Genomic DNA, 26,071 nt, shown 5'->3' with positions numbered 1-26,071 from the left:
TGTAAACCTACTTGTGACATTAATAATAAAGATTGCAAAGTGAACGAGCTGCTGCCCACCGTCCAGTCCCACCTGGCATCCTTCTGTAAGGGGAGCTCAAATGATGGAAAGCCACACATGCCCAACAAGGACAACACAAAGCCCTTTTGTCTGTTCCTGTCAACTCCAAGAACTGACAGCAAGGTCACTTTTACGCATCCCACGTCAGGACAAACACACAGTTACACGCACTTCACTTTCAAAGAGACTTTCCCCAATAAACAATACGTTTAAATAATGGAATTCACACCAGCGGCTGCATGCTGCAGCCTTGAGTTTCATCGCTCGAGTTCTGCTGAAAGCGGAAACTAACCAAAATAGCTAAATATATCAACCAATTTGGCATTGTTACCGTACCTTCATAAAACAACCAAATCTGCTTCAGACGAGCGTCAAACAGAATTAAATGTGGAGCCACTAAGGAGATTTTGGATAGGTTCGTCAAAAGCTTGGGCAAGGAGGTTTGAAGGAACATCATGAAAAGTAAGGAGGCAGAAAGGTTTTGGGAGCTGCAGAGCCTAGACAGCTGAAGGTGCTGCCACCAATGGCGAAGCGATCGGAACTGGGGACGTTCAAGGCCAGAATTGGAGCCAAGGGAGAGTTGGAGAGCAAGATGGTGCAGAGGGGAATAAGTTGCACTCGGCTTCTACTAACACGAGAAGCTCTCCGGCAGATGACCTGTTTGGTGGAGCCTGCGCCTTTGCCCCGTGCACGACGAATTAAGTACATCAGCGCACGATTATAAAGCCACATCCCTGTGCAAATAAGCTTCATCTTGAACAGTGAAAATAAATGAACAGTTTATTTAATTTTAAATGTTTTTATATACAGTGCAGGGAGCATGGGGTGCAGGATTGAGCACTGCGCTCCACCAAAAGCCAACTGAAAAATACCAGTGTCCATTTTTGGGGTGTTGGTTGATGGTCCTTAATGGGAGGCGAGGCCCAGATGAGTCTTCAGGTATTCATACAGTACGTAGCTGATGCAGACAGATGGAACAGCTTTGAGCAAGTTAGCGGTAAATCCACGGTAGAACCCGAGCAAGCCATCCTTGTCCAAGATATTCCAGAAGTATTCCCTCATCCTTGGCTTTCTCATTCCCTTTGCAATAACTACATGTAAACAAAAACTAACAGGTCAGTGTACGCGAACAAACCATCATTTCCAAACGAAAGTGCAAGATAATCTTCCAGCTCTATGTCAGTAGATTGAGATTGCTTTGTTCGGGAACATGTACCGGGGGGTTACCTATTTGTTCTTGTGCAAAGGCAGCCATGAAGAGCAAAACCAGGTATCCTTGTTTGTCGATCATGGCTTCATTGGTAGCACCAACAAATTTAGGCCATTCACCTCCTGAAGCCCTGAGCAGTCATTCAATAAGATCTTAGCTGATCATCAAACTCCACTTTCATGCTCCATCGCCCTGCACTCAATCAATGTCTTGAATATACTCATTAATTGAGGACACACAGCTCTCAGGGGCAAGGGGTTCCAACCCTGAAGCGTGTAGAAATTTCTGTCTCAAATGGCTGAACTCTCTTTCCAAGACAATGATAATCCCGCCCCCCCCCCCCCCCCCCATTCCCCCCCGATTTCTAATTGGCACGGTGTCTACCTTATCAAGCCTTTTATGTTGCTATTGGATTAACACTCATTCTTCTAAACTAGAATAGCCTACTCAATCGCTCTTTATAGAACAATCCTCGTTTTCTAGGATCAGTCCAGTGAACGTTCATTGTACTCTCTCTCTAGCGGCAAGTCTATCCTCCCTTGGATTGGATAAAGAAACCTAAACTAGAGATACATCGGGCAGCACGTTGACGCAGTGGGTTAGCCCTGCTGCCTCACGGTGCCGAGGTCCCAGGTTCGATCCCGGCTCTGGGTCATTGTCCATGTGGAGTTTGCACTTTCTCCCCATGTTTGCGCGGGTTTCGCCCCCACAACCTAAAAAAGATGTGCAGAGTAGGTGGATTGGCCACGCTAAATTGCCCCTTAATTGGAAAAAATGAATTGGGTACTCTAAATTTTTTTTTAAACTGGAGATACATCTCGGCAGAGAGGTTTTTGCTCTCAAGCGCCTATCCCTTTACAATAAAACCTAACATACCATTGGCCTTCCTAATAGTTTGCTGGGCTTGTGCTTACTGTGCGATTTGTGGACAAGGCACTCCAATCTCTCCAAATACCAACATTTCCCAGTCTTACCAGTTAAATATTCTGCAAGTCTATTTTTCCTGCTAACTTCACACTTCTCCACATTGTATCCCATCTGCCAAGTTCTTGCCAACTCATTTCATCTGCAAGTCATTTTGCATCTTCCCCACCACTCACTACCACCTGGCTTTGTATAGTCGGTAAACTTGGATACATTAAACTGTCCGTCCACACGAGTCACGAGTTGCAAACTGCTGATCCAATTATTCTGTTTTCTGTCCTTCGACCAATCCTTAATCCACGCTAATTTTACCCCAAACCCTATGAACTCTAATTGTGCGTTCCTCTTGTGTGGCACCTTAAAGACTTTTTGAATATCCAAATACATCACATCCATTGATTCCCTCTTTATCCCTCACAATCGCAAAAAAAAATGTCAAACACGATTTGCTTTTCATAAAATCTTTGTTGACTCTGCTAATGAATTAAATACCATCACCGCGTCCCTAAAAACAGATTCTAGCATTTCCTGGCCACTGACGACAGGCTAACTATTCAGTGTAGTTATGTTTGCTACTTTAAACTCGAGCAATTCAAGAGATTCCAAACCAACATCCACAATCTTGGTAGCTATGTCTTCAAACATGTAAACCCCAGGACGATTTCCTCACTTTCAAATGTCTCCATTTCCTTTACTAATACTTTCAAGTTCCTCTTTCTGAAATGTGTACGTCTAACATGAAGACAGAGCCCAAGGGCCTGATTTAGATGCCGTAATTTCCTTATTCCCCCATTACAACTTTCCCTGAACCAACTTTTGTTAATCAGTTCAGGAAATTGTACACAAAACTCCCAAAGAAAAGACTTAGCTCAAATATCTCGTCCAAGTGCAGTACTGAGAAAGTGCATCAGATGAAATATTAAACACAGGCCTCATCTCTCAGATGGACATAAAAGATTTCATGGCACTATATCAATGAAAGGCGGGGGTTCGCTCAATATTGATCCCTCCATTTTGCCACCATGTCAAAAACGATGATCTGATTGTTTACCGCATTGCTGTGAATGCAGATGCAGGAGAGCACGCGTGAGCCTCCTGCGCGCGAGCACATAGCGGCCACCATGCTTCCTACTTCACAATGCTGATTACATTTCAGAAAGTATCCCATTGGGCACAAAGTGTTTGAAACATCTTGAAATCATCAAAACACGGTGCTAAATACCAAACCCATTATCCAAGGAAGCTCTGCTCGCTGCCGCACTCACCTTCTGCCTGCATGCGCGTGTGTATTAGCATCAGCGGGTAACTGGCCAGCTGCCCAACCACATTCGAAGTCGTGGCACTGCCCACCACCAGCAACATGTTGGGCCTCTCGTTCCCAGTCGTGTATCTCTTTATCCATAAGTTCTTCATGGTCTGACAGGGCAAAATTATGACTCTCAAACAAACAGCAATAGTGCACCAAGGCGGCAAATTGCGCAAAGACGACTAAACATACACAATGAAGTTAGTGTACTCGTGAACATGGAAATTATCAAGGGATTTAGTCTAATTGTTCATCATCTGTTCGAGTGTTCACATTTATAGCACCTTTCATAAAGTGAAGTATTCCAAGGTGCTTCACAAGAACATCAGATAAAAACTGACACCTAGTCACATAAGGAGATATGATTGGGGACCAAATGCTATGAATTAGGCTTTAAAAAGTGTCTTAAAAGGATAGCTCAGATCTTGCTGCTTCATTGTGGGAGGCGTGAACGGCCAAACAACATTACTAAAACAGACTTGGTCATGGACCTCATCATTGTTGGTGTATTCTTCATTAAAATTCACTGTCTCCCTCCCTCACTACACCTGAAAATGAAAATGAAAATCGCTTATTGTCACGAGTAGGCTTCAATGAAGTTACTGTGAAAAGCCCCTAGTCGCCACATACCGGTGCCTGCCCGGGGAGGCTGGTACGGGAATAGAACCGTGCTGCTGGCCTGCTTTAAAAGCCAGCGATTTAGCCTTGTGAGCTAAACCAGCCCCTCTCACCAACCACCTCAACAAGTATTTAATTCTATCGCCTGACCCACCAAAGCCTGCCCACCATCCACAAGTCAGCTGTGTGATGGAATACTCTCCATTTGCCTGGATGAGTCCAACAACACTCAGGAAGATTAACACAGAGGAGGTGGTGGCGTTGTGGTATTGTCGCCGGACTGGTAACCCAGAGATCCAGAGTCGTGCTCTGGGGCCCTGGATTCGAATGCTGCCATGGCAGATGGAGGAATTTGAATTCAATAAAAATCTGGAATTAAAAGTTTAATAATGACCAAGTAACCATTATCGATTGTCGTAATGTCCTTTCGGGAAAGAAATCTGTTGTCTATACGTGGTCTGGCCTACATGTGACTCCAGATCTAAAGCATGTGGTTGACTCTTAAACACCTTCGGGGATGGGCAATAAATCCCAACCAGCGACACCCACATCCCATGAACGAATACATTTTTTTAAAAAACCATTCTGGACAAAGCACCCAGCTTGATTGCTATCCCTGCCATAAACATTCAATCCCTCCACTCCACCCCCCACCCCCCCCAAACAGTGGCAGTCGTGTGCACCATCTACAAGGTGCACTGCAGGAATTCACCAAGATTCCTTAGGTAGCATCTTCCAAATCTACAACCACTGCCATCTAGACGGTCAAGGGCAGCAGATACCCAGGAAACACACTGACTGGAGGTTCCCCTCCAAGCAACTCACCATCTCGACTTGGAAATATATTGCTGTTCCTTCACTATTGGGGGGGGGGGTAAAAGTCCTGGAGCTCCCTCTCCAATCCTCCCTGCCCTCTCACCCTCTATTGCAGTTTATGACATTTGCCATTTAAAGGCACTTTAACACAAGCACAAGTTGATAGTAAACGCCTTTGCACCCGTCCAAACAAACACCAACCTCATACACAGCCAAGTCGATACCAGCATAGGGGATAATCCCTAGGATATTTGGGACATAGCCCCGGTAGAAGGTGGAAATTCCTTCATGCTTGAATATATTGCTGATCTGGGCGTAGAGTTCCCGAGGCTCGCCTGTTTTTCGCAACATCATTCGCGTTTTCAGCATCTAATAGGAGCAAAAGCAATTGCAGAGTCGTTAGTTCTCATGGTCCACATATTATTTCATTTTTTCAACAAAACAAAAAAAGAGTTCAGCAATAAGTGTCCAAGAGCACTGTTACTTCAAAGTCTATTCTCCAGGTAGAGTCTTCAAAAAGGGATGCTGAATATGCGAGGTTGGATTCGACTAATTTATTCAGCATTTGTAACCAGTCCCTTGTGGGTGTGGCCCTCTAATTCACCTTGCTGGGAGTGCTGAACCAACCTACTGCATGTTAGTCATCCAAAACATGTCAAAGTGCACAAATGACTGAAACGGTAGCTGACAGGTACAAAAATATTTCTAACAGCTTATAGAATGTTGGCTTTTATCGCAATGGAACCGAAATGCAAAAGTAGCTATTTGTTTATATAAGCAACTCTGGTTAGATTTCATTTGTTTATTATCTTTTTATAATTTTATAAATTTAGTGTACCCAATTCATTTTTTCCAATTAAGGGCAATTTAGCGTCGCCAATGCACCTAGCCTGCACATCTTTGGGCTGTGGGGGTGAAGCCCACGCAGACACGGGGAGAATGTGCAAACTCCACACAGACAGTGACCCAGGGCTGAGATCGAACCTGGGTCCTCGGCGCCGTGAGGCACCAGTGCTACCCACTGCGCCACCGTGCTGCCCTAGATTTCATTTATAATCATCTTTGTCACAAGTAGGCTTACTGCAGTGAAGTTACTGTGAAAAGCCCCTAGTCGCCACATTCCAGCACCTGTTCGGCTACAGAGAGGGAGAATTCAGAATGTCCAATTCACCTAACATCACGTCTTTCGGTACTTGATTAAAGAACGCTAGAGTTTATTTCTGAAACTGCCAGGCCTTCTAGTAGCCTTTGAAAGAGTGGCCAGATTCGCTAGAACAATATTGCGGCCAAAACGGCAGGTTACGCAGACTAGGCTTACATTCCTTTGATTGGTATAAGATTGAGAGAGATCCAATTGAGGTGGTTTAAAATGATTGACGGATTTTTTGGGTCGATAGGGAGAAACAGTTTCCTCTGGGTGAAACCCAGAACGAGGGGAGTGTTTAACCTGAAAATTGTAGGTAGGGGTGATGTCAGGAGGTACTCAACAGAGGAGTGGAAATTTAAAATTCTCTCTCATATAAGCTGTTACTGCTAGAGGCCAACTGAAAATATCAAGAGAGATTAAAGCAAGGGTTATGAAGTGTTCCAGAACGAGGATGGGTAATTGGAGAGAAGACCAAGATTTGTCTTGGTCTAATCAATTGCCAGCACTGGCTCGTAGGGCCCTCCCATTCCTATGCATGTTTTTATTCACACAAGGTTTCTCAGAGGCATTGGTCCATTTAAAATTTTAATAATGGCTCAGCTCCTTTACTGAAGCAGAGAAAGGAGCTGGAGGGTTTCTTCCTATTCTTTCATGGGAGGCAAGTGTCACAGGAAAGGCCAGCAATTCACTGCCCATCCCTGACTGCCTCGAGAAGGTGGTTGTAAGCTGCCTTCTTGAACAGTGGTTGCACATTTGGTGTGGGTGCATGCGCGCGCACACACGCACACACACAGCGCTGTTAGGAAGTGAACTGCAGGATTTTAACGCAGCGACACGGAAATATAGCTCCAATTCAGGATGGTGTGGGGCTCGGAGAGGGGTATTCCATTAGCATCATGGCCCAAGTGTGGATTGTAATAGCCTCCTCCATCTCAAAGCATCAACTTAAACACAGCGCCTGCTCCACTTTCCCCCTGTGGACAGTTTACACTTGACCCAAATATTAATGATAATGATATTAAATAACCATCAGCAGCGAGCTGTGAAAATATCCGTGGTCAAGTCGGTTTGAGATTGCCTTTAGTCCCAAAGGAGATCATTAAGAAATGATACCCAAGCCAGGGTTTAAGCATTAAAGTAATATTCCTCGCGGCAGGGATTCAAAATTAAATAGCGATCAGACATAGCAGGAGTAAGGTCACGACACAAATCCTTTTTATTTAACTGAGCAGAGATGATTATAAAATGTGGATTTGCAGAAAAACACGCACACATACAAAGACAGGTATTTATAAATGACCGTCCATCCCCCACAACCCGAAGATGTGCAGTGGGTTAATTGCCTACACTAAATTGCCTTTTAATTGGGAAAAAAATAATTGGGTACTCTAAATTTATAAAATAAATAAATAAATGACCATCCAAAGTAATAACCGTACAAAATATATCTGCAGTAACTAAGTGGGTGGGCTTGCATGCATTTATTTGATGGCAGCTATTACATAATGGTTCTGCTGGAAACTTTATATCAAAATGGGGAGGACTACCTCCAAGTTTTGTTTAAAGAAATATTTCATCAACCCTTTTAGATTTAATACAGAGACTTTCCCCACCCACAAACGAATGGCATTGAAAACCACTTAACATAATGCATTATTTCCCCCCCCACCCCATACCTCAACTGGATAAGTGGCTGTTTGAGAGAATGCACCGGCCATCGACCCTGCAAGAAATCTACCTTTAATTCCCAGGTTTTCTGGTTCAGCTGCTATTGCACTCTTCAGCTGTGAACACATTTCAGAAATAAGTTAGAAATCGCAAGGAAAAGTTTGTTCTGAAACAAATTTGCCATTTGTTACTTCTCAAAGCAGCAAGAAAAAATGCACTGCGTCCCTCAAGCCTACTTTTTAAAAAAAATTTAGAGTACCCAAATATTTTTTCCAATTAAGGGGCAATTTAGCATTTCCAATCCACCTACACTGCACATCTTGGGTTGTGGGGGTGAAACCCACACAGACACGGGGAGAATGTGCAAACTCCACACGGACAGTGACCCAGGACCGGGATTCGAACCCGGGTCCTCAGCGCTGTAGGCAGCAATGCTAACCACCGTGCCGCCCCCTCAAGCCTACTTAACCAGACTTGTTAATATGTACTGGACTAATACCCCACCACCAAATTTAATAAAACTAAATTCATCCCTCAAGTCTCCTCATGACAAAACGGATACTTGGGACTTGGTGCATTAGAATTTTTGTTTCTTTCCATTTGCTTTGTTATATTAAATGGAAGTCATTATGTCAATATTTCAAAAATAGGCTTTTATTAAAGCCCTTTTGCATGGCGAGATAATCTCGAAGCTAACAATTCTCCCTGTGCCCACCCCGAAGGTGCACCAATCCAGGTGTGTTTCCGTGAAGTCCCGATTTTGAGAATGTTTGTTAGACTTCCTCTCCACATGGAGCTTACACCCCCTTCCTTAATCATTGCCCTGATGCCACCAGAAATCTTCATCTTAAAGTGTCGCGAAGAATAAACCGGAGGAAATTGGTGCAAATAAAAAACTCTATTCTGGTTACAGGTCAATTGGTTAATGCTGAACAAGAGATGAAATAATCACCAACTACTGATTAGGGGTGCACCAATGTAGTGGTAAATCTTGGTAAAACATTGGAGGACACACTAAATTGAATATAAAAATGGCCCTTTGTAAATACTTCCCTCCCGACGGTTGGGCATCAAGGTCAGACAGGCACGCAGGAAATGACCAACTCCCATTCTTTAGTGCACCTTGACTCTATTGTGACTTTTACAAATGATATTTGAGCCAAACGGAAATTTGGAAACGGCACTACTAAAAGGTTTTTAACAGCTGCACCAGCTACAACCGTGGATCTCCCCAAGCACTGCTCCTTGTCAGGTGATCTGTAACAACCAAAACATGATATTGTAGAGCATTGTTCAGGCGGTGTCCCTTCAAAGCCACAACATTTAACCATTTGCTTACTTCCCAGATTTGCTCCCAACAGTCGCTTTTGGAATGCGTGGCCATTTATTAATCGCCTTGGAAACAAATTTCAACGGGCCGACTTTCAGGTTTTTGTGCAGTTTGGAGGGAGCATTGCCACTCAGGTCACGGAAACACAGGCTCAAATGGGCTTGAGGGTCCATTTAAGATGCCACCGAGCATTTAATTATTTTACCTCTGCAACACACTGCAGCACCATTATAATTCACCATTAAACATACCTCTTCATAGGCCATGAATTTGAAGGCTAACTCGGGCCCGATTTTGAGAATGTTTGTTAGATTTCCTCTCCACATGGAGCTTACACCCCCTTCCTTAATCATTGCCCTGATGCCACCAGAAATCTTCATCTTGTTGTGTCGCGAAGAATAAATCTGAGGAAATTAGTGCAAACAAAAACCTCTATTCAGGTTACAGGTCAATTGGTTAATGCGGAATAAGAGATTTTTAAAATCACCAACTACTGATTAGGGGTGCACCAATGTAGTGGTAAATCTGGGTAAAACATTGGAGGACACACTAAATTTAATATAAAAAATAAAATATCAGTAATGGTGTAATCTGGCAAAAGATTAAAACATTTCACATTGGTCAGTCATTTGATGCAGTGCAATTTATCTCTGTAAACTGATGGAGCACACAACATCAAATATCTGCTCATACCCTGCTCGTTTCAAATGAACACAAGCTGCCAGGTGATATCATATGACAGGTTATAATATAATAACAATAATATTATAATAATAATCTTTTATTGTCACAAGTATGTTTACATTAACACTGCTATGCAGTTACTGTGAAAAGCCCCTAGTCGCCACACACCGGCACCTGATGGGGGAGAATTCAGAATGTCCAATTCACCTAACAACACGTCTTTCAGGACTTGTGGGAGGAAACCCACGCAGACACGGGGAGAACGTGCATATTCTGCAGAGGCAGCAACCCAAGCCGGGAATCGAACCGGAGACCCTGGAACGGAGGAGCAACAGTGCTAACTGTCATGCCGCCCGATAAGGACGGAACAGACTGGAGCTCTTTTCTCCAGGAAGCAGTCGGGCAAAATGCCACCCTCACTTGCTCTAATCATTGAAGGGACTGTAGAAAATGGGACTTCAGTGGTGATCATAAGATGCTTGCTGGGTTGACTGTACTTTGATTCCATATCTACATCCTGACCAGCATGCTCAGGAAACATCAACCAGATAGATTTGGTGAGCTTTCCATGCGGAGAGTATTCACCTAGCAGAGATACAATTCCTCTTTTTCCTGTCATTCTTTCCAAGCTAAAGGGGGCAAATGTCACAGGGTAACTCGCACTCCGTTTCATTGCATGATGCAGCACACAATGGGGCCATTTGGCCCATCGTGCTTCTGCTAGCCAAGGAACTAATTGTCGAAATGACAGAAATCAGCCCCCTTAAACTCAAAAGAGCCGCATTTTGTTAAGTCGGCAATACATTCCCTTACACTAACAAACATCTAAAAAGGGACAGCTGCAGCTCTCCCAATGCTGAACTCCTGTAATATTAGTGCGTCTCGTGATTAACGGCGAGGTCGGCTTTTTGGGTATACTGAAAACAGAACAGCTCAAAATTAGAAGCTGATTTGATCACTGAGAAAGCATCAATAGCAAGTTTAAATGACAGGCATAACGGCAGAAACAACCCTACCTGCATCAGCACCCTGAGCCGGTCAAATGGGGCAGTCACCGTTCGTGAAACACCTCCAGCCGTGCCTCCTGCAATCAGGTGACCCCACCACTTTTCTGGTTCCTGGTTCTCCAAGAATTCCTCACAATTGGTTATGTCATCATTGATAGAAAAGATCTGCAGGGAAGGGGGTGGAAATAGGGAAGGAAATAATTAAGGTGAAAAAATTTTTTTTTTTTTTGGATAAGCTTCTTTGCACTTCCAGTTTTGCAGGCTAAAAAAAAGTTAGGAAAAATTGCTACATGTTAGATGAGAAATGTTCATTTGTTACACGTTGTGTGTAAAACTTCCAGAATAGCTCAACTTGTATTCTTCAGTCAGTGTCATTGAACTCAGATCACATTCCAAGGCTGAAGGAAATTAACAGCGATATTTGTCAACAACAAGGATGCCAGAGACAACAGCTTTTCCACATGCAAGGCCCATCCAACTTTTACAATCTCCTGAAACCTTTCTTGTTTGATATTTCAACAGACATTGAATGCTCCCAGAGCCAACTCCGTTTTAGAGTCACATTCAGACGTTCCAGCACAGAAAAGGCCCTTTGCCCCATCGCTTCTGCACCGGTCAAAAACAAGGGGCTGGATTCTCCACACCCTGACGCCGACATCGTGTTCAGCGATGGGGCAGAGAATCCGTTTACCCGCACAGAATCGGGACTAGCACCGGTTCCGCTATTCTCCGCCCCCCGAAAAGCAGCGTACTCAGAGTACGCCACACCGAGTATCCACCACCTCAGGCCATTGCCCGAGACCCACCCCGCTATTCTCCATCCACTTCTGGCCGAATTCCCAACGGCGTGTTTATAATCTGGTCCTGCCATTCGGGAAACTCGTGAGGTGGATGCAAACTCAGTCCGCAGCTGCCACAGTCGGGAGAGGGCTGATCGGAGGGCAGGGGAGGCTTTATTCGGGACTGGGGGCTAAGTGTGCGGGCAGTCCGAGTTGGGCAAGCGGCCGATGTGGGGCACTATTTTGGCGGTCCAGTTCCACAGGCTGAGTCAGCCATTGGGCACAGCGCAGCCTCTGACCTGAAGTGCGGAGAGCTGTATAGGCAGCTGGAGTTGCGAGCTTCATGACAACTGCCTGCTAGCTCCCTGCAAGGCTGTGAAACTGTGGCCTCTTGACGCCGGTTTTCCTGGCGTAAAAGACCACAGTTTTCACAACGGCGTGGGGACATAGTCTCAAAAATGGAGAATCCAGCCGAAGATCTCTGTCTCCGCCATCTTTTCAGGCAATGAGTTCCAGACTCCCACCACAACCCATCCAAACCTCCTGCCCCTCACCTTAAATCTATGCCCCGCCCCCGGTTATTGTTCCCTCCAAGGGAAAAGTTTCTTTCTGTCTACTCTATCTATGCTCCTCATAATTTTATACATCTCAATCATGCTCCCCCCACCCCTCAGTCTCCTCTGCTCCAAAGAAACAAATCCCAGTCTATCCAAACTCTCTACACAGATAAAATTCTCCATCCAGACAACATCCTGCTCAAATCCCCTCTGCATGCTTTCCAATGCTATCCCATCCCTCCTATAATATGGATTCCAGAACTGCACACAATACTCTAACCGTGGCCTTACGAACATTTCTTCTTCGGCCTTCCTTCTTTTAAACTCTATGCCTCAGCAAACAAAGGTAAGTATACCATTTGCCGCCTTAACCACGTTATCTCCCCGCCCTGCTACCTTAAGGGACCGGTGTACATGGACACCAAGGTCCCTCTGATCTTCAGTGCTTCCCATACAATCACTGACTGTATAACCGGAGGATTCATTTTAGATACTCTACATACACTGTTGAATCGCCAGATGTCAATCATAGATCGCATGTTGTCCTCCACCGTCGTTATGTAGATCTTCCGCCATTCATTCCAGTCCATGTCCATGTAATCATTCTCATCCAAGCTGATTAATTGCAACAATAGAAAGAGCAGTATTGGGTTTCTTGACACCTTCTGTATTGTTTTTGTAAATACATAAATTGACACACTGGACATTAAAACATTTTACTTTTGCTGAAAATAATGGCAGTCCGCTCGCGATCTGCCTCTAGAACCTAGATTCAAATCCAACTCACATCTTTGATGGTTTTAAGATCCCGTGAAATTGGGTCAGCTCATCGCAGTACCAAAATGGGGCTGGTCAGCATAGAGTACCGCAAGTAACAGAACATGGCTAGGCACTTGAGAGAGTTATTAATAAAAATCTGACATTGAGCCACACAAGGAGGATTCAGGACCAAAAGCTTGGAGGTGACAGGTTGACAGGTAGAGGGTTTAAAGAGAGACTTCCAGAGTTCATGGTCTAGGAATATGAAAGTGCGGCCTTCTAATAGTGCACTGGAAGTGCCAACATTGAAGGAGAGGTTGAGTTTTCAAAGACATGGAGGACTGGTGGGGGTTCCAGAGATATAGAGAAGATCAGAGCTCTGATGGAAAGCAAAACAAGGATGAGAATTTTGAAATTGTGACACTGTCAGACAAGTCAGGAATCAGTGGGGCAATGGGCGAACAAGCCTCGGTCTGAGTTAAGTTGCAGGTGGAGAGTTTGAGACAAGTGCAAGTTCCTCTGGGGCAGAAGATGGACAAAAGAAAACATTTCTAATTCAAGTTTTAGTGGAGCAGAGGGAGAAATGCAATTACTGAACACCCCTTTCACCCATTAATGCAGATCAGTGGCAAACATTCACTGAAGTTCAGCCATCCATTAATGAAGCATTATAAAATCAGATCACTTCTGTCGGATAGACATTTACTGCCACCATTGAGGCAATACACTAAATATTGATACAATCTTGGATCAAACAGTTACAGTCATAGTATTACATTGGGATAAAACAGGCCATTCAACCCAACCAATCTATGCCAGTGCTTACCCACCATGAAAAGCCTCATCCCATCTCATCTCAATCTACCATCATAACCATCCGTTTCTATCACTTTCACATCATTGTCAGAACCTTCCCTCAAATATATCTCATCAATTTGCTTCAACCCAATCCGTGGTAGCGAATTCCACATTCTCACCGTTCTTTGGGTGAGGACATTTCTTCCGATTCCCAATATAATTCCTTGCTGGCTATTTTATATTAAAGGCTTCGAGTTGTACCACCCTGGCGTGTGGAAACATTCTTTACGTATCCACTTGGAATGCTTCCTTTGATTTAACTATTCCTCCAAACAATCAAAAAAAAAATTTCAAAACAAGGATAACTTACACAATGTAGTTTCCAGTAACCTTTAAAAATAACGGATAATTTCCTTATATTTCTGAAAATGATCCAATAATATGCAGTGTGAAAGTCTAGGAAAGATTTAATGCAAATTCCCCATACTTGTCTCTAATCCACCCCAAGAAAAGGAATGGGCCGGAGCTGGTGTGTGAAACATAGCGCTGGTCATTTCTATTCGTTATAAAGGAATAAAGTGAGGTTTTATTTTTGTTCTTTCATGGGATGAGGCCATCTCTGGCAAGGCCAATATTTGTTGCCCACCTCTAAATGCCCTTATGGCGGCAGTGCGCTTCCTTGTTAAACCACTTGGTGCAGGTATGCCCACAGCGCTATTAGGAAGTTGAGGATTTTGACCCAGCGACACTGAAGGATCGGCCATATTGTTTGGAGTGTGGATTTGGAAGGTGCTGACAAAGGAGCCTTGTTGAGTCGCTGCAGTGCATCTTGTAGATGGTACACACGGCTGCTACTGTGCGTCGGTGGTGGAGGAAGTCACTATTTGGGCTGGTGGATGGGGCCCAATCAAGCGGGCTGCTTTGTCCTGGATGGTCCTTCTGGAGTGCTGCTGGAGCCACTCCCATCCAAGCAATGGGGAGTATTCCATCACACTCCTGACTTGAATAATCAACAGGTTGAATTCCTGATTTCTTGAGGTCTCCTATTACAGGATAAACTTTGGAAAACATATGCTACAAATTAAAAGCTGCATCAGTTTGAGGCAAGCAGTGGAGCTTACAATCCTGATTTTTAAAATGCCAAGTGCCCTGACAGCGTGTTAAAAAAGTAAAGTCACCATAGTCCCAGCTGAACATAGGCTGTTTCCCCTTTGAGAGGGGGGAGAGCTCACTGGTGGTGATTTAACCTGATAAAAAGATGGCTTTGAATCCTTGTGCAATTACGATTTATTTTAACCAATATTTAATGCATAACTTGAATTGACTTACTGCTTAAGAATTCTGTTTGCATGATAAAGATTAAGACTGACATGCAGCTTTCTCATGAGGCGCATAATCCTCCACCTGCTTATATTGCCTACAAACATACAAATATTAATGCAAAGTCAGATGCTGGAAATCCAACATAAAAAGCAGAACATAGTGAAAACATTAAGGTCGGGCTCTGTGACAAAAGAAACAATTAACATTTCAGATTGATGACATTCCGTCAGATCTTTACTTGTTTGAGAGGTTTGCAGGAAGAGGAGGAAATGTCCCACTCTGGGCAATGTTGACAGAGCAACATTCATTACACACAATGCTCATTCACCTGGAGCCATTAAGAATCAACCACTGAGGGCAGCACGGTGGCCTAGTGGTTAGCACAACCGCCTCACGGCGCTGAGGTCCCAGGTTCGATCCTGGCTCTGGGTCACCGTCCGTGTGGAGTTTGCACATTCTCCCCGTGTCTGTGTGGGTTTCGCCCCCACAACCCAAAAATGTGCAGAGTAGGTGGATTGGCCATGCTAAATTGCCCCTTAATTGGAAAAAATAATTGGGTAATCTAAATTTTTAAAAAAAAGAATCAACCACTGAACATGGAACTTGGATCCATGCCGGTTGTGATGATCGGAATACCTTGCCCCTTTAAGAGGCTTGGCATTGCCCCTTTAAGAGGCTTGGGACCCTGGGGGACTCCGCCTCTGGCTACGCCCCCTGGGAAACAGTATTTAAGATGAGACTCCATTTTGCGAGCATACTTCTCTTGGATGCTGCCATTGTTCAATGCTTATTAAAGCCTTTGATTACTGACCTAACTTTCGCGTCGTAATTGAGAGTGCCTCAATATTGAGGGTGCCTCACCAGTGGACTAGGTTGGCTTGTCTGGTAGCTCCGCAGAATTGTGGAGTTCGTCTGCACACTTGACGCAATGTCCTCCAAAATTCCTTCACGAGACCTACCTCTCCTACTGCTACCCAGCTCCAGAAATAATGGTGACAGCCCTTGGTTTCCAATGAAGAGCAACGACATTGTGGTTTCCTCGGTGCAGAGAAAATGGGCTGAATGGTTCCTACTGCACCGTAATAATACTCTGATACTGTGAACCCTCAACCATACATAGAAACATGAAAGAGTGGGCAGCACGGTAGCACACGTGGATAGCACTGTGGCTTCACAGCGCCAGGGTCTCAGGTTCGATTCTCCACTGGGTCACTGTCTGCGGAGTCTGTACGTTCTCCCCGTGTCTGCGTGGGTTTCCTCCCACAGTCCAAAAACGTGTAGGTTAGGTGGATTGGTGATGATAAACTGACCTTAGTTCCCCAAAAGGTTAGATGGGGTTATTGGGTTACGGGGGATAGGGTAGAAGTGAGGGCTTAAGTGGGTCGGTGCAGACTCGATGGGCCGAATGGCCTCCTGCATTGTACGTTCTATGTTCCTATTCCGGTCATCACAGACGTGGCTGCAAGGGAGATCAGGGCTGGGATCCAAATATCCAAGGGTATGTGTCCTATCAAAAGGCTGTGCAGAGGGGGTAGGGTTGCATTGTTAGTAAGGAATGAACTTTAATCGATAGCAAGAAGCTATATAGGATCGGGAAGCACAGAATCTTTGTGGAACCCTGATGGAAGTTGTGTACAGGCCCCCTAGCGGTAGTCAGGATTTGGGGCAGTAAATAAAGCAGGAGATAGAAAAGGCACGTACAGGCATGGGGGACTTCAATATGCAGGTGGACTGGGAAAATCGGGTTGGTAGCAGATCTCAAGAAAAGGAATTTGTGGAATGTCTAGGAGATGTTTGTTTGGAGAAGCTTGTGGTAGCTAGGGAACAGGCAATTCGGGATTTGGTGATGCGTAATGAGGCAGATTAAGGAACTTAAGGCGAAGGAACCACAATATGATAGAATTTACCCTGCAGTTTGAGAGGGAGAAGCTGCAATCAGATGTAACGGTATTACAACTAAATAAGGGTAACTATAAAGACATGAGGGAGGAGCTGGCCAGAGTTGATTTGAAGGGAAGCCTAGCAGGGAAGACAGTGAAACAGCAATGGCAGGAGTTATTTGGGAGGCACAACAGAAATGCATCCCGTGGAGGAGGAAACATGCTAAGGGGAGGACCAGTTAGCCATGGCTGACAAGGGCAGTCAAGGACAGCATAAAAGCAAAAGAAAAAAAACATACAAAGTGGCGAAAATTGGTGGGAAACCAGAGGATTGGGAAGCCTTTAAAAGTGAACAACGGGCAACTAAAAAAGCAATAAGGGGAGAAAGATGAAATATGAGTGTAAGATAGCTAGTAATATAAAATACCTAGAGTTTTTTCAATATATAAAAGGCGAGGGGGGGCACGAATACACATTGGGCCACTGGAAAATGAGGCTGGAGAAGTAGTAATAGGAAACAAAGAAATGTCAGAGGCAGTTACTTTGCATCAGTCTTCACAGTGGAAAATCCCAATGGGATACCAGAACTTCAGGAGAATCTGGAGAATAGAGGCGAGTGCAGTCGGCATCACTACAGAGAAGGTTATGTGGAAACTGAAAGGTCCAAAGGTGGAAAATCACCTGGACCGTGTGGACTACACCCCAGGGTTCTATAAGAGATAGCTGAGGAGATTGTGGAGGCATTGGTGGTGATCTTTCAGGAATCACTGGAGGCAGGAAGGGTCTCAGAGGACTAGAAAGTGGCTAATATAACACCATTGTTTTAAGAGAGGGCGGGAGGAAGACGACATAAAATTATAGGCCGGTTAGCCTGACTTCGGTCACGAGCAAGATTTGAGAGTCCATCGTTAAAGATGATACTGTGGAGTACTTGGAAGTGCATGATAAAATAGGACCGAGTCAGCACGGCTTCGTCAAGGGGAGGTCAAGTCTGACAAATCTATTACAGTTCTTTGAGGAGGTAACAAGGAAGTTAGACAAAGGGGAACCAGTGGACGTGATTTATTTGGATTTCCAGAAGGCCTTTGACAAGGTGCTGTATAGGAGGCTGTTAAATAAGTTAAGAGCTCAAGGTGTTAACGGTTCGATACTGGCATGGATAGAGGATTGGCTGACTGGCAGAAAGCAGAGAGTAGGGATAAAGGGGTCCTTTTCAGGATGGTAGCCGGTGACTAGTGGTGTGCCTCAGGGATCACTGTTGGGACCACAACTTTTCACAATAGACATTAATGATCTGGAGGAAGGAACTGAAGGTACTGTTGCTAAGTTTGCAGATGATACAAAGACATGCAGAGGGACAGGTAGTATTAAGGAAGCAGGCGGGCTGCAGACGGACTTGGACAGGCTAGGAGAGTGGGCAAAGAAGTGGCAGGTGGAACACAATGTGGAAAAGTGTGAGCATATGCACTTTGGGAGGAAGAATGAAGGCATAGACTACTTTCTAAATGGAGAAATGTTTAGGAAATCCGAAGCACAAAGAGACTTAGGAGCACTAGTTCAAGATTCTCTTAAGGTTAATGTGCAGGTTCAGTCAGCAGTTAAGAAGGTAAATGCAATGTTAGCATTCATGTCAAGAGGGCTAGAATACAAGAGCAGGGATGTACCTCTGAGGCTGTGCAAGGCTCTGGTCAGACCCCATTTGGAGTATTGGGAGCAGTTTTGGGCTCCGCTTCTAAGGAAGAATGTGCTGGTTGTATGCTGGAGTATTGGGAGCAGTTTTGGGCTCCACTTCTAAGGAAGAATGAGCTTGTTGTATGAGGAACAGTTGGGGACTCTGGACCTGTATTGTTGGGAGTTTAGAAGGATGAGGGGGGGATCTTATTGAAACTTACAGGATACTGAGGGGCCTGGATAGAGTGGAAGTGGAGAGGATGTTTCCACTTGTAGGGAAAACTAGAACCCGAGGACACAGCCGCAGACTAAAGGGACGATCCTTTAAAACAGATGAGGAGAAATTTCTTCAGCCAGAGGGTGGTGAATCTGTGGAACTCTTTGCCGCAGAAGGCTGTGGAGGCCATATCACTGAGTGTCTTTAAGGCAGAGATAGATAGGTTCTTGATTAATAAGGGGATCAAGGGTTATGGGGAGAAGGCAGGAGGATGGGGGATGAGAAACATATCAGCCATGATTGAATGGCGGAGCAGACTCAATGGGCCAAGTGGCCTAATTCTGTGCCTATGTCTCATGGTCTTATTCAACATCCATTCATTGGTAGACATTTAGACAAGTTGACTGCACGAACCAGCCAAACAAAGAAACAGTGAGCAGTCAATCATCCCAGTAACACAAAAGCACCTTTCGGTTAACACTGGACTCACCACTTCTGTCCTTGGAGTCCTTTCCAAAGCCGAGAAATAGTTTCATGTTGTGCTTCTCAAGGTATTTCCGGAACCCTTCAAAATCTTTACCTTTCGTACTTTTCACATTTTTCTTATCTTTCAAACTACCCTTTAGGTATTTCATTTGCAAAAAGGAAAGAGAACAAAAATTAATTCCCTCAATTCAAATAGGTCTAGGTGTAAGGTGGTGGGGAAAGTGGGGGGAGGGGGGGGGGGGCGGGAAAAGAGAGAGACAGACAAAGATGGCGATATTAATTCCAGTTAGAAATGGATTCACACCCAGAAGATCAGAAGGAAAAGTGTGCTCACAAAGTACATCACCTTGTACTCAGTTTTACTTACAGTCCAAAGATGTGAAGGTTAGGTGGATTGGCCATGTTAAATTGCCCGTAGTGTAAGGTTAATGGGGGGGATTGTTGGGTTACGGGTATACGGGTTACGTGGGTTTAAGTAGGGTGATCATTGCTCGGCACAACATCGAGGGCCGAAGGGCCTGTTCTGTGCTGTACTGTTCTATGTCTATGTCTATAACAATAATAATCTTTATTGGCACAAGTAGATTTACATTAACACTGCAATGAAAGGGCAGCACGGTGGCCTAGTGGTTAGTACAACCGCCTCACGGCGCTGAGGTCCTAGGTTCGATCCCGGCTCTGGGTCACTGTCCGTGTGGAGTTTGCACATTCTCCCCGTATCTGTGTGGGTTTCGCCCCCACAACCCAAAAATCTGCAGAGTAGGTGGATTGGCCACTCTAAATTGCCCCCTTAATTGGAAAAAATAATTGGGTAATCTAAATTTATTTTTAAAAAAACACTGCAATGAAGTTACTATGAAAAGCCCCTAGTCGCCACACTCCGGCGCCTGTTCGGGTACACGGAGGGAGAATTCAGAATGTCCAAATCACCTAACAGCACGTCTTTCGGGACTTGTGGGAGGAAACCGGAGCACCCGGAGGAAACCCACACAGACACGGGGAGAACGTGCAGACTCTGCACAAACAGTGACCCAAGTTGGAATCGAACCTTGGATCCTGGCCCTGTTAAGCAACTGTGCTAACCACTGTGCTACCGTGCCGCCCAACAAGGTACTTAAAATCATTTATGTTTTCACAATTGCAATCTTGCAATGTTGAATTGTTTCGCCCTGGCAAATCAACACCTTTTCCCAATTGAGAAAGGTCAATTTTTTTTTCTTGCGAGTTATCGTAACTAAGCGTTTCACATCGGCTGCACCAGAAAAAGAAGTTACAGCAAATAGATTCCTGCTGGTGATGCTAACAGGCGAGTGCTTTACTCTTGCACGACATTTCCCCAGCTAATCAGCTCGACAGAAAATTCCCTTCACCAATGCAGCTTATCAACATGAAATCCAATACCTTGTGAGCCAATCAGCATAAACTAAAGAACAGGAGAGCTTGCCAGTCAGTCAACACCTGGAGCATAATGCGGTGGGTGAGCTAGTGGCCTTGGAGAAGGTCCAGAGGAGAGCTACAAGAATGATTCAGAGTTTAAAAGAATCGCAACTCCTCGCAGGCTCGTTAACCTTAAATCTTGGTAACGGGGGGGGGGGGGGGGGGAGAAGAGAGATTGATTGGTCACGATGTTCAAGCCACCGTGGCATGGGGCAGCTTTTCCCACCCCTCAATTTCATACCGTTGCGTATTATTGAAAACAGTCTGCGCACAACACAAGGCCCACCATCAGTTTAGACGTAAAGAAAGTGCATGCTTTCCCATGAATATTCACAGCAATAGAAGTCGTCATTGCTCAGTTTTTAATCACAATTGTAAACTACCGAAGTCCCACTTGGTAACGGCATATGTTCAGTCATGACCCAGAGGTCCATCAAATAACTCGAGTGGCTACTGACGGATTGCCCCACGGATTGATAAATGGGGACATGCGTTACAACTACACAAGGGTAGATGCTTGGTGGTGTGGCTCTTTCCCCCCACGGTGTAACGGGTGCGGATTCGGTCTTCAAGAAGGACCTGCACCGCTTTCGGACTGGGGCAGAGATCCCATTACAGTGGCTTGGCCCACAAGACTTTCTGGAATCGTTTTAATTACCCAAGGAATGTTTACCACTTCCCGGATCTAGGAATTTCCTGCCTCTGCCAGGAGGTTGTTGGGGGGGGGGGGGGGGGGGGGGGGGGAGAGAGAAAGATTGATTGGTCACGATGTTCAAGCCACCGTGGCGTGGGGCAGCCTTGATTAACTTTTCCCATCCCTCAATTTCATACCGTTGCCTATTATGAAAAACAGTCTGTGCACAACAAAAGGCCCGCCATCAGTAAAGACGTAAAAAAGTGCATGATTTCCCATGAATATTCACAGCATACTGATGTTTCAGGTAAGGTAGTATCCTCACATTTAACAGCACTGTACCTCTGAAATCGCTTCCAGTGCAAGCACTAATTCCTTAGCATCTATATGGCCAGTCCTGTGGACATTTAGGCTCCAGTAAAGGTCTTCCCAAAGATCGTTTATCGGTGACAGCTCATCAGCGGCAGCGCGTTGGAAAATATCTTTCATAAACAGGAACATTGCGTGAAACTGCCAACACTCCACAGATTCCGACTAAGGCAATAAGAAGGTTCTACTTCATTCGGTCCTCACCCCTGTTAACGAATAGAAAAGGTCAGGAGTGCTCGACTTTAAACAATGAACTGTATTCTCGTTAAATGAACAACATACTAGTTTGTGTACAACACTGTGCAACTTTCAACTTAAATGTGAGGTGCAGTTTGCCTCAAACTCTTTGAGGCAAGTTTTATCCGTTCTTGGAGAGCTCCCCAGGTGAATGAATGTTGCCGCTAATAGTGTTTAATTGCATTTCAAGGGAGGGGGCAAGGGAAACATATCTGCATCTCCATGGGCATACGGAGTGCAGAGGTTACTCTGTCTGTCAACAACACCCACACATTTAGTTCATGGCCAAAAGTCCACCTGGGTAAAACGTGGACAGACATTCTGGAGCAGCGCCAGAGGTTCAGTCCTTCACATTGGTTGTCTGCAGAAGTCAACTATTTCCTAATACATCTGATAGGTAAAAGATAGATATTTAGGATAAATATTAAACCCCAGTTTTACGCATTTTAAATTAAGGATTTCAACACTCTCATAACCTCATGTCATCTCAAAACATACAGCTTACAAAACAGCATAGCTCACTTTACTAAATTCCATTATTCTAGCAAGACAGTGCAACATAAGAACAACAGAAACACAAAAGAACCCGATACATGCAAAAGCAGTAGAGATTAAAACAAACACTTTAACTGAACTAATGAATACATTTTAAGACAGTGTCCAAGGACAGAGCAGGCTCCATAGCAACAGCATGGCAACGGCACAGTAACATACACAAGTATGCAGACACGAAACAATTAAAACTAATGTTGCATATTACAGATGGACGGCTTGCCGTCAAATCAGGTGTGTTTAAATCTAACCCAAACCAATTAGGATTATATTGGAGTGTAATTAGATGGCTAAAGACAGATATAATACAATATAACCGTGACGTTTTGGTCGGCCATTCTTAGCTGGAGCTGGAACATTAGCTGGATTTCTCTTTCCTTCATGAACATCTATACTTTGATCTGAACTATTCACCATCTCCCTGTCTTAATATTTCATTTTCAGACTTCTAAAGTTATTGCGAGCTGTTTGCCTAAGCAAGAAGATCATTTGTGATTCTTTGAAAGCTTCAAATTGTCTACGAATTGCCTTTAAAATGACTTTCAATTGTAATCAATAGAAGACAAATAAAACAATTCTTATCTGCACCTGAGAAGTTTTAACTTAAATTTCTACTGAGTTCTAGCAATCGCAAAGTGCTACTGAAATTGCACGGTAGATCTAGGGGCTGTTTAGCACAGGGCTAAATTGCTGGCTTTGAAAGCAGACCAAGGCAGGCCAGCAGCACGGTTCAATTCCCGTAACAGCCTCCCCGAACAGGCGCCAGAATGTGGCGACTAGGGGCTTTTCACAGTAACTTCATTTGAAGCCTACTCGTGACAATAAGCGATTTTCATTTCATTTCATTGTCTCAACAGAGGCCCTGCCTGCCTTCCCAGGCGGACATTTGGAGCTACAATATGGGTGCTCAGGATGTATCAAATTGGATTGAGAATTTACCCAAAATGCTGTTTTAACTGAATAGCATTAGAATTACATGGCCCGAAGAAAAAAACACCCAATTCCCTAACTGTAAATGCTGATTAATAAATGTCCACACTAATATCATCTGACCAGTGGGCCAGAAGAGCCATTCAAACGCCAATGCATCCTTTTGACTCCCACAGCCAGCAAACATATCACAGAAAATACCCAAATTCCTCATATGCACGCGCTGTCTTCTTTTCCTTGCGCAGAAGTACAGTGGATATACCAATGTGGACTGCAGCAGTTCAAGGCAGTGGCTCAACACAACCTCACGTGCAATGAATGCTGGCCTCGCCAGTGACGCATACATCCCACGAACAAATAGAAAATTAATTACACCGGCAGACTAATGAGTAGTAAAAGCTCTGTCATCTCGTGATGGGGTTTCGCAAAGTCTTTTTCTGTAAAATTCCAATTGTCAGATAATCTTCTGGTGACGAAGCTAATTGGCACTTGTTAAAATCCAAGTTCAACATTGCTGGGAGTGGCGAGCGATTCGAGGGAGTGGGTAACTTCACATCATTCCTTAACATTTTTCAACATGTTTTAGCCATAACAGCATTGAGGGTGAGTTTAAAAAAAAGTGGAGTCAAGAATTTGGCTGTAACGCCAAATCAGATGAGAAGTGATGGGGCAGGTGGGGGGCATGGTGTGATCAACATGAATAAATACATCCAACCAACCAGAGGCCACAACCCCGCATTAAACACAAGCAAACGATGTGCACAAGCTAAAAGGGTAATATTTACAGACCCAAGCAGTGGCAACCGCAGCTTCCAGGACAGTCTAATACCACAGTTACCCAAAGCTCAAAAGCCAGTAAATAGTCCATGCTGAAGTACGTACCAGAGACTCTGGGATCCTTTCTTGGTAAAACTAAGTCCTTACTAACATGCTGTGGTCTCGACACCATTACATTCATTCACATCACTAGCATTTCACCGGCTTGAAGGCATCTTCCATTTTATTGACTGAAAAAGATTTTTCGTTTCTTGAAGATGTCACAATGCTGCAGTGACATCGCACTGGAATCAACCAAACGGAGTGCTTGGAGGGGGAGGAACTATAAACAACTCTGACTTCATTAATGAGGAGGAGTTCATGGTTTACTCCATTTTGATAGCTGTGGACAATAGCTAGCTTAGTTCCAGGTATAGCACTTTGGAAGGAGCCCCTTCGAGACACAGAACAAAGAGAACAAAGAACAAAGAACAAAGAAAATTACAGCACAGGCCCTTCGGCCCTCCCAGCCTGCGCCGATCCAGATCCACAGGTTGGAGCTTTCATTCCCAGACCAAAACTTGGGCAGATCTCAAGACAAGGAGAAATGGGGGAACTTCTGGTGGTGAAACGTAGGTGGAGGTCGCTAATTGGGTGGGGTGGCTCCTGCAAGAGCTTTCGTTTTTGGCTCTTTTCACCCCATTTTATATGACTGATCTCTAGAAAGGTTGCAGCAACTAAAGGATGTAGAGATAAAAGAAGAATACAGGGAGAAAAGGTGGGCGCCATAGCCCGCTGGAGAGCTCGAGTTCGGTGGGGAGTGCTGTAGGAGGAAAGATGCCGGGGAAAGCACGCCCTGTGGGGCTGTGCCCATGACAGTGGACACACTGGCTGAAGTTGAATTTGAGCGGTAGTTCGCCAAGCATTTCGATAGGCATCGAAAGGATGATGGCCTCGCACAAGGAGTCGGTGGTTGATAAACCTGCCCCGATAGAGGAGGCCTTGGGGAAAACGTTGATGGTGGTGCGGGAGCAAAGAGAGGTGTTGAAGGGGGGGAGGAGGAGGCATTGTCACGGCACAGCGACCAGCTCACCTTGCTGGGGGAGGAGCTGCGGAGGGTGGAGGAAAGCTACAGAGAGCTGAGAGCCAAAGTGGAGGAACTGGAGAACAGTTCACAAAGGCAGAACCTACGGATCGTGGGATCGCCCGAGGGACTGGAGGGCGACAAGAGTATTTTGCAGAGATGTTTGCCGAGCTGCTGCAGGAAGGAGGGCCCCTCTCTCTATGAGCCGGATAGGGTTTACCGGTCGTTCCAGCTGAAACCAAAGGCAGACGATCCACCTAGATAGTCTGCTTTTATAGCTACCGGGGGAGGAGAAAGAGCTGAGGTGGGCGAAGCTGAATTGAGGGGTGAGGTGAGAAAATAGTGGTATTCGTATATACCGGGATCTCATGGCAGAGTTGACAAGATGGCGGGCAGCCTTTGGTAGGGTGAAGGCGGCGTTGGAGAAGAGCAACGTACAGTTTGGGGTGGGCTACCCAGCGAAGCGGAGAGGTATACCCAACTCCAGAGACTTACTTTGAGACGTCAGAGGGGGCAGAGATGTTCGTGAAGGCTGGGGCTGAATTGAGTTTGGAGGTGGCTTGCTTTGATATTTTCTCTCTCTTTCAGGTTGTGTTTGGGAGGGGATGGTTTCGGAGCATTGGGGTAATATGTTGGGATTTGTTTCTTCTCTGTTTGGGGGTCTATTGTGTTGGGGCATTTGAAAAGGCTGGGTGTGGGGGCCTTTATGGTGGTTTTCTTCTTTTTTAAGTATTGGGTATGTAGGGGCAGGGGACTCTGGCAGGGGACACCTCACGTGCCAATGTAAGCTGGCTACGAGTGGGAGCAAGGTGAAGGGGGGGGGGAAGAGAAA

The 26,071-nt window shown here is 45.0% G+C and overlaps 1 protein-coding gene across 6 annotated transcripts; it reads right to left on the bottom strand.

The window, feature by feature from the left end:
• Positions 1-822: 822 nt before the first annotated feature.
• LOC119956098 (calcium-binding mitochondrial carrier protein SCaMC-2-like) lies at positions 823-24,758 on the bottom strand. 6 transcript variants are annotated; one of them, XM_038782952.1, is made up of 11 exons: positions 24,282-24,756; positions 21,654-21,886; positions 19,245-19,374; positions 14,993-15,080; positions 12,610-12,805; positions 10,780-10,935; positions 9,331-9,483; positions 7,758-7,865; positions 5,136-5,303; positions 3,460-3,610; positions 823-1,151 (listed from the first exon to the last, which is right to left on the bottom strand). In XM_038782952.1, the coding sequence occupies exons 2-11, from the start codon at positions 21,810-21,812 to the stop codon at positions 967-969; spliced, it is 1,494 nt and encodes a 497-aa protein (XP_038638880.1). In that variant the 5' UTR covers positions 21,813-21,886; positions 24,282-24,756; the 3' UTR covers positions 823-966. The 6 variants fall into 6 exon arrangements, with proteins under 6 accessions (XP_038638880.1, XP_038638883.1, XP_038638884.1 ...); XM_038782955.1 differs by having other exon boundaries at positions 12,610-12,721; positions 24,282-24,752; XM_038782956.1 differs by lacking the exon at positions 7,758-7,865 and having other exon boundaries at positions 24,282-24,758.
• Between the last annotated feature and the right edge of the window lie 1,313 nt (positions 24,759-26,071).

The sequence above is a fragment of the Scyliorhinus canicula genome, chromosome 22 (assembly GCF_902713615.1).
Source record: "Scyliorhinus canicula chromosome 22, sScyCan1.1, whole genome shotgun sequence".
NCBI lineage: Eukaryota > Metazoa > Chordata > Chondrichthyes > Carcharhiniformes > Scyliorhinidae > Scyliorhinus > Scyliorhinus canicula.
The sequence above is the reverse complement of the archived record's forward strand: the minus strand, read 5'-3'. Positions and strand labels throughout refer to the sequence as shown.

Coding starts and splice junctions, on each gene's coding strand:
- LOC119956098 (XM_038782952.1), bottom strand. CDS start 21,812: ATGTTCCTGTTTATGAAAGATATTTTCCAACGCGCTGCCGCTGATGAG. Junction 19,375..21,653: donor CACTGGAAGCGATTTCAGAG/GTACAGTGCTGT, acceptor AAATACCTAAAG/GGTAGTTTGAAAGATAAGAA. Junction 10,936..12,609: donor ACATCTGGCGATTCAACAGT/GTATGTAGAGTA, acceptor CCTTCCCTGCAG/ATCTTTTCTATCAATGATGA.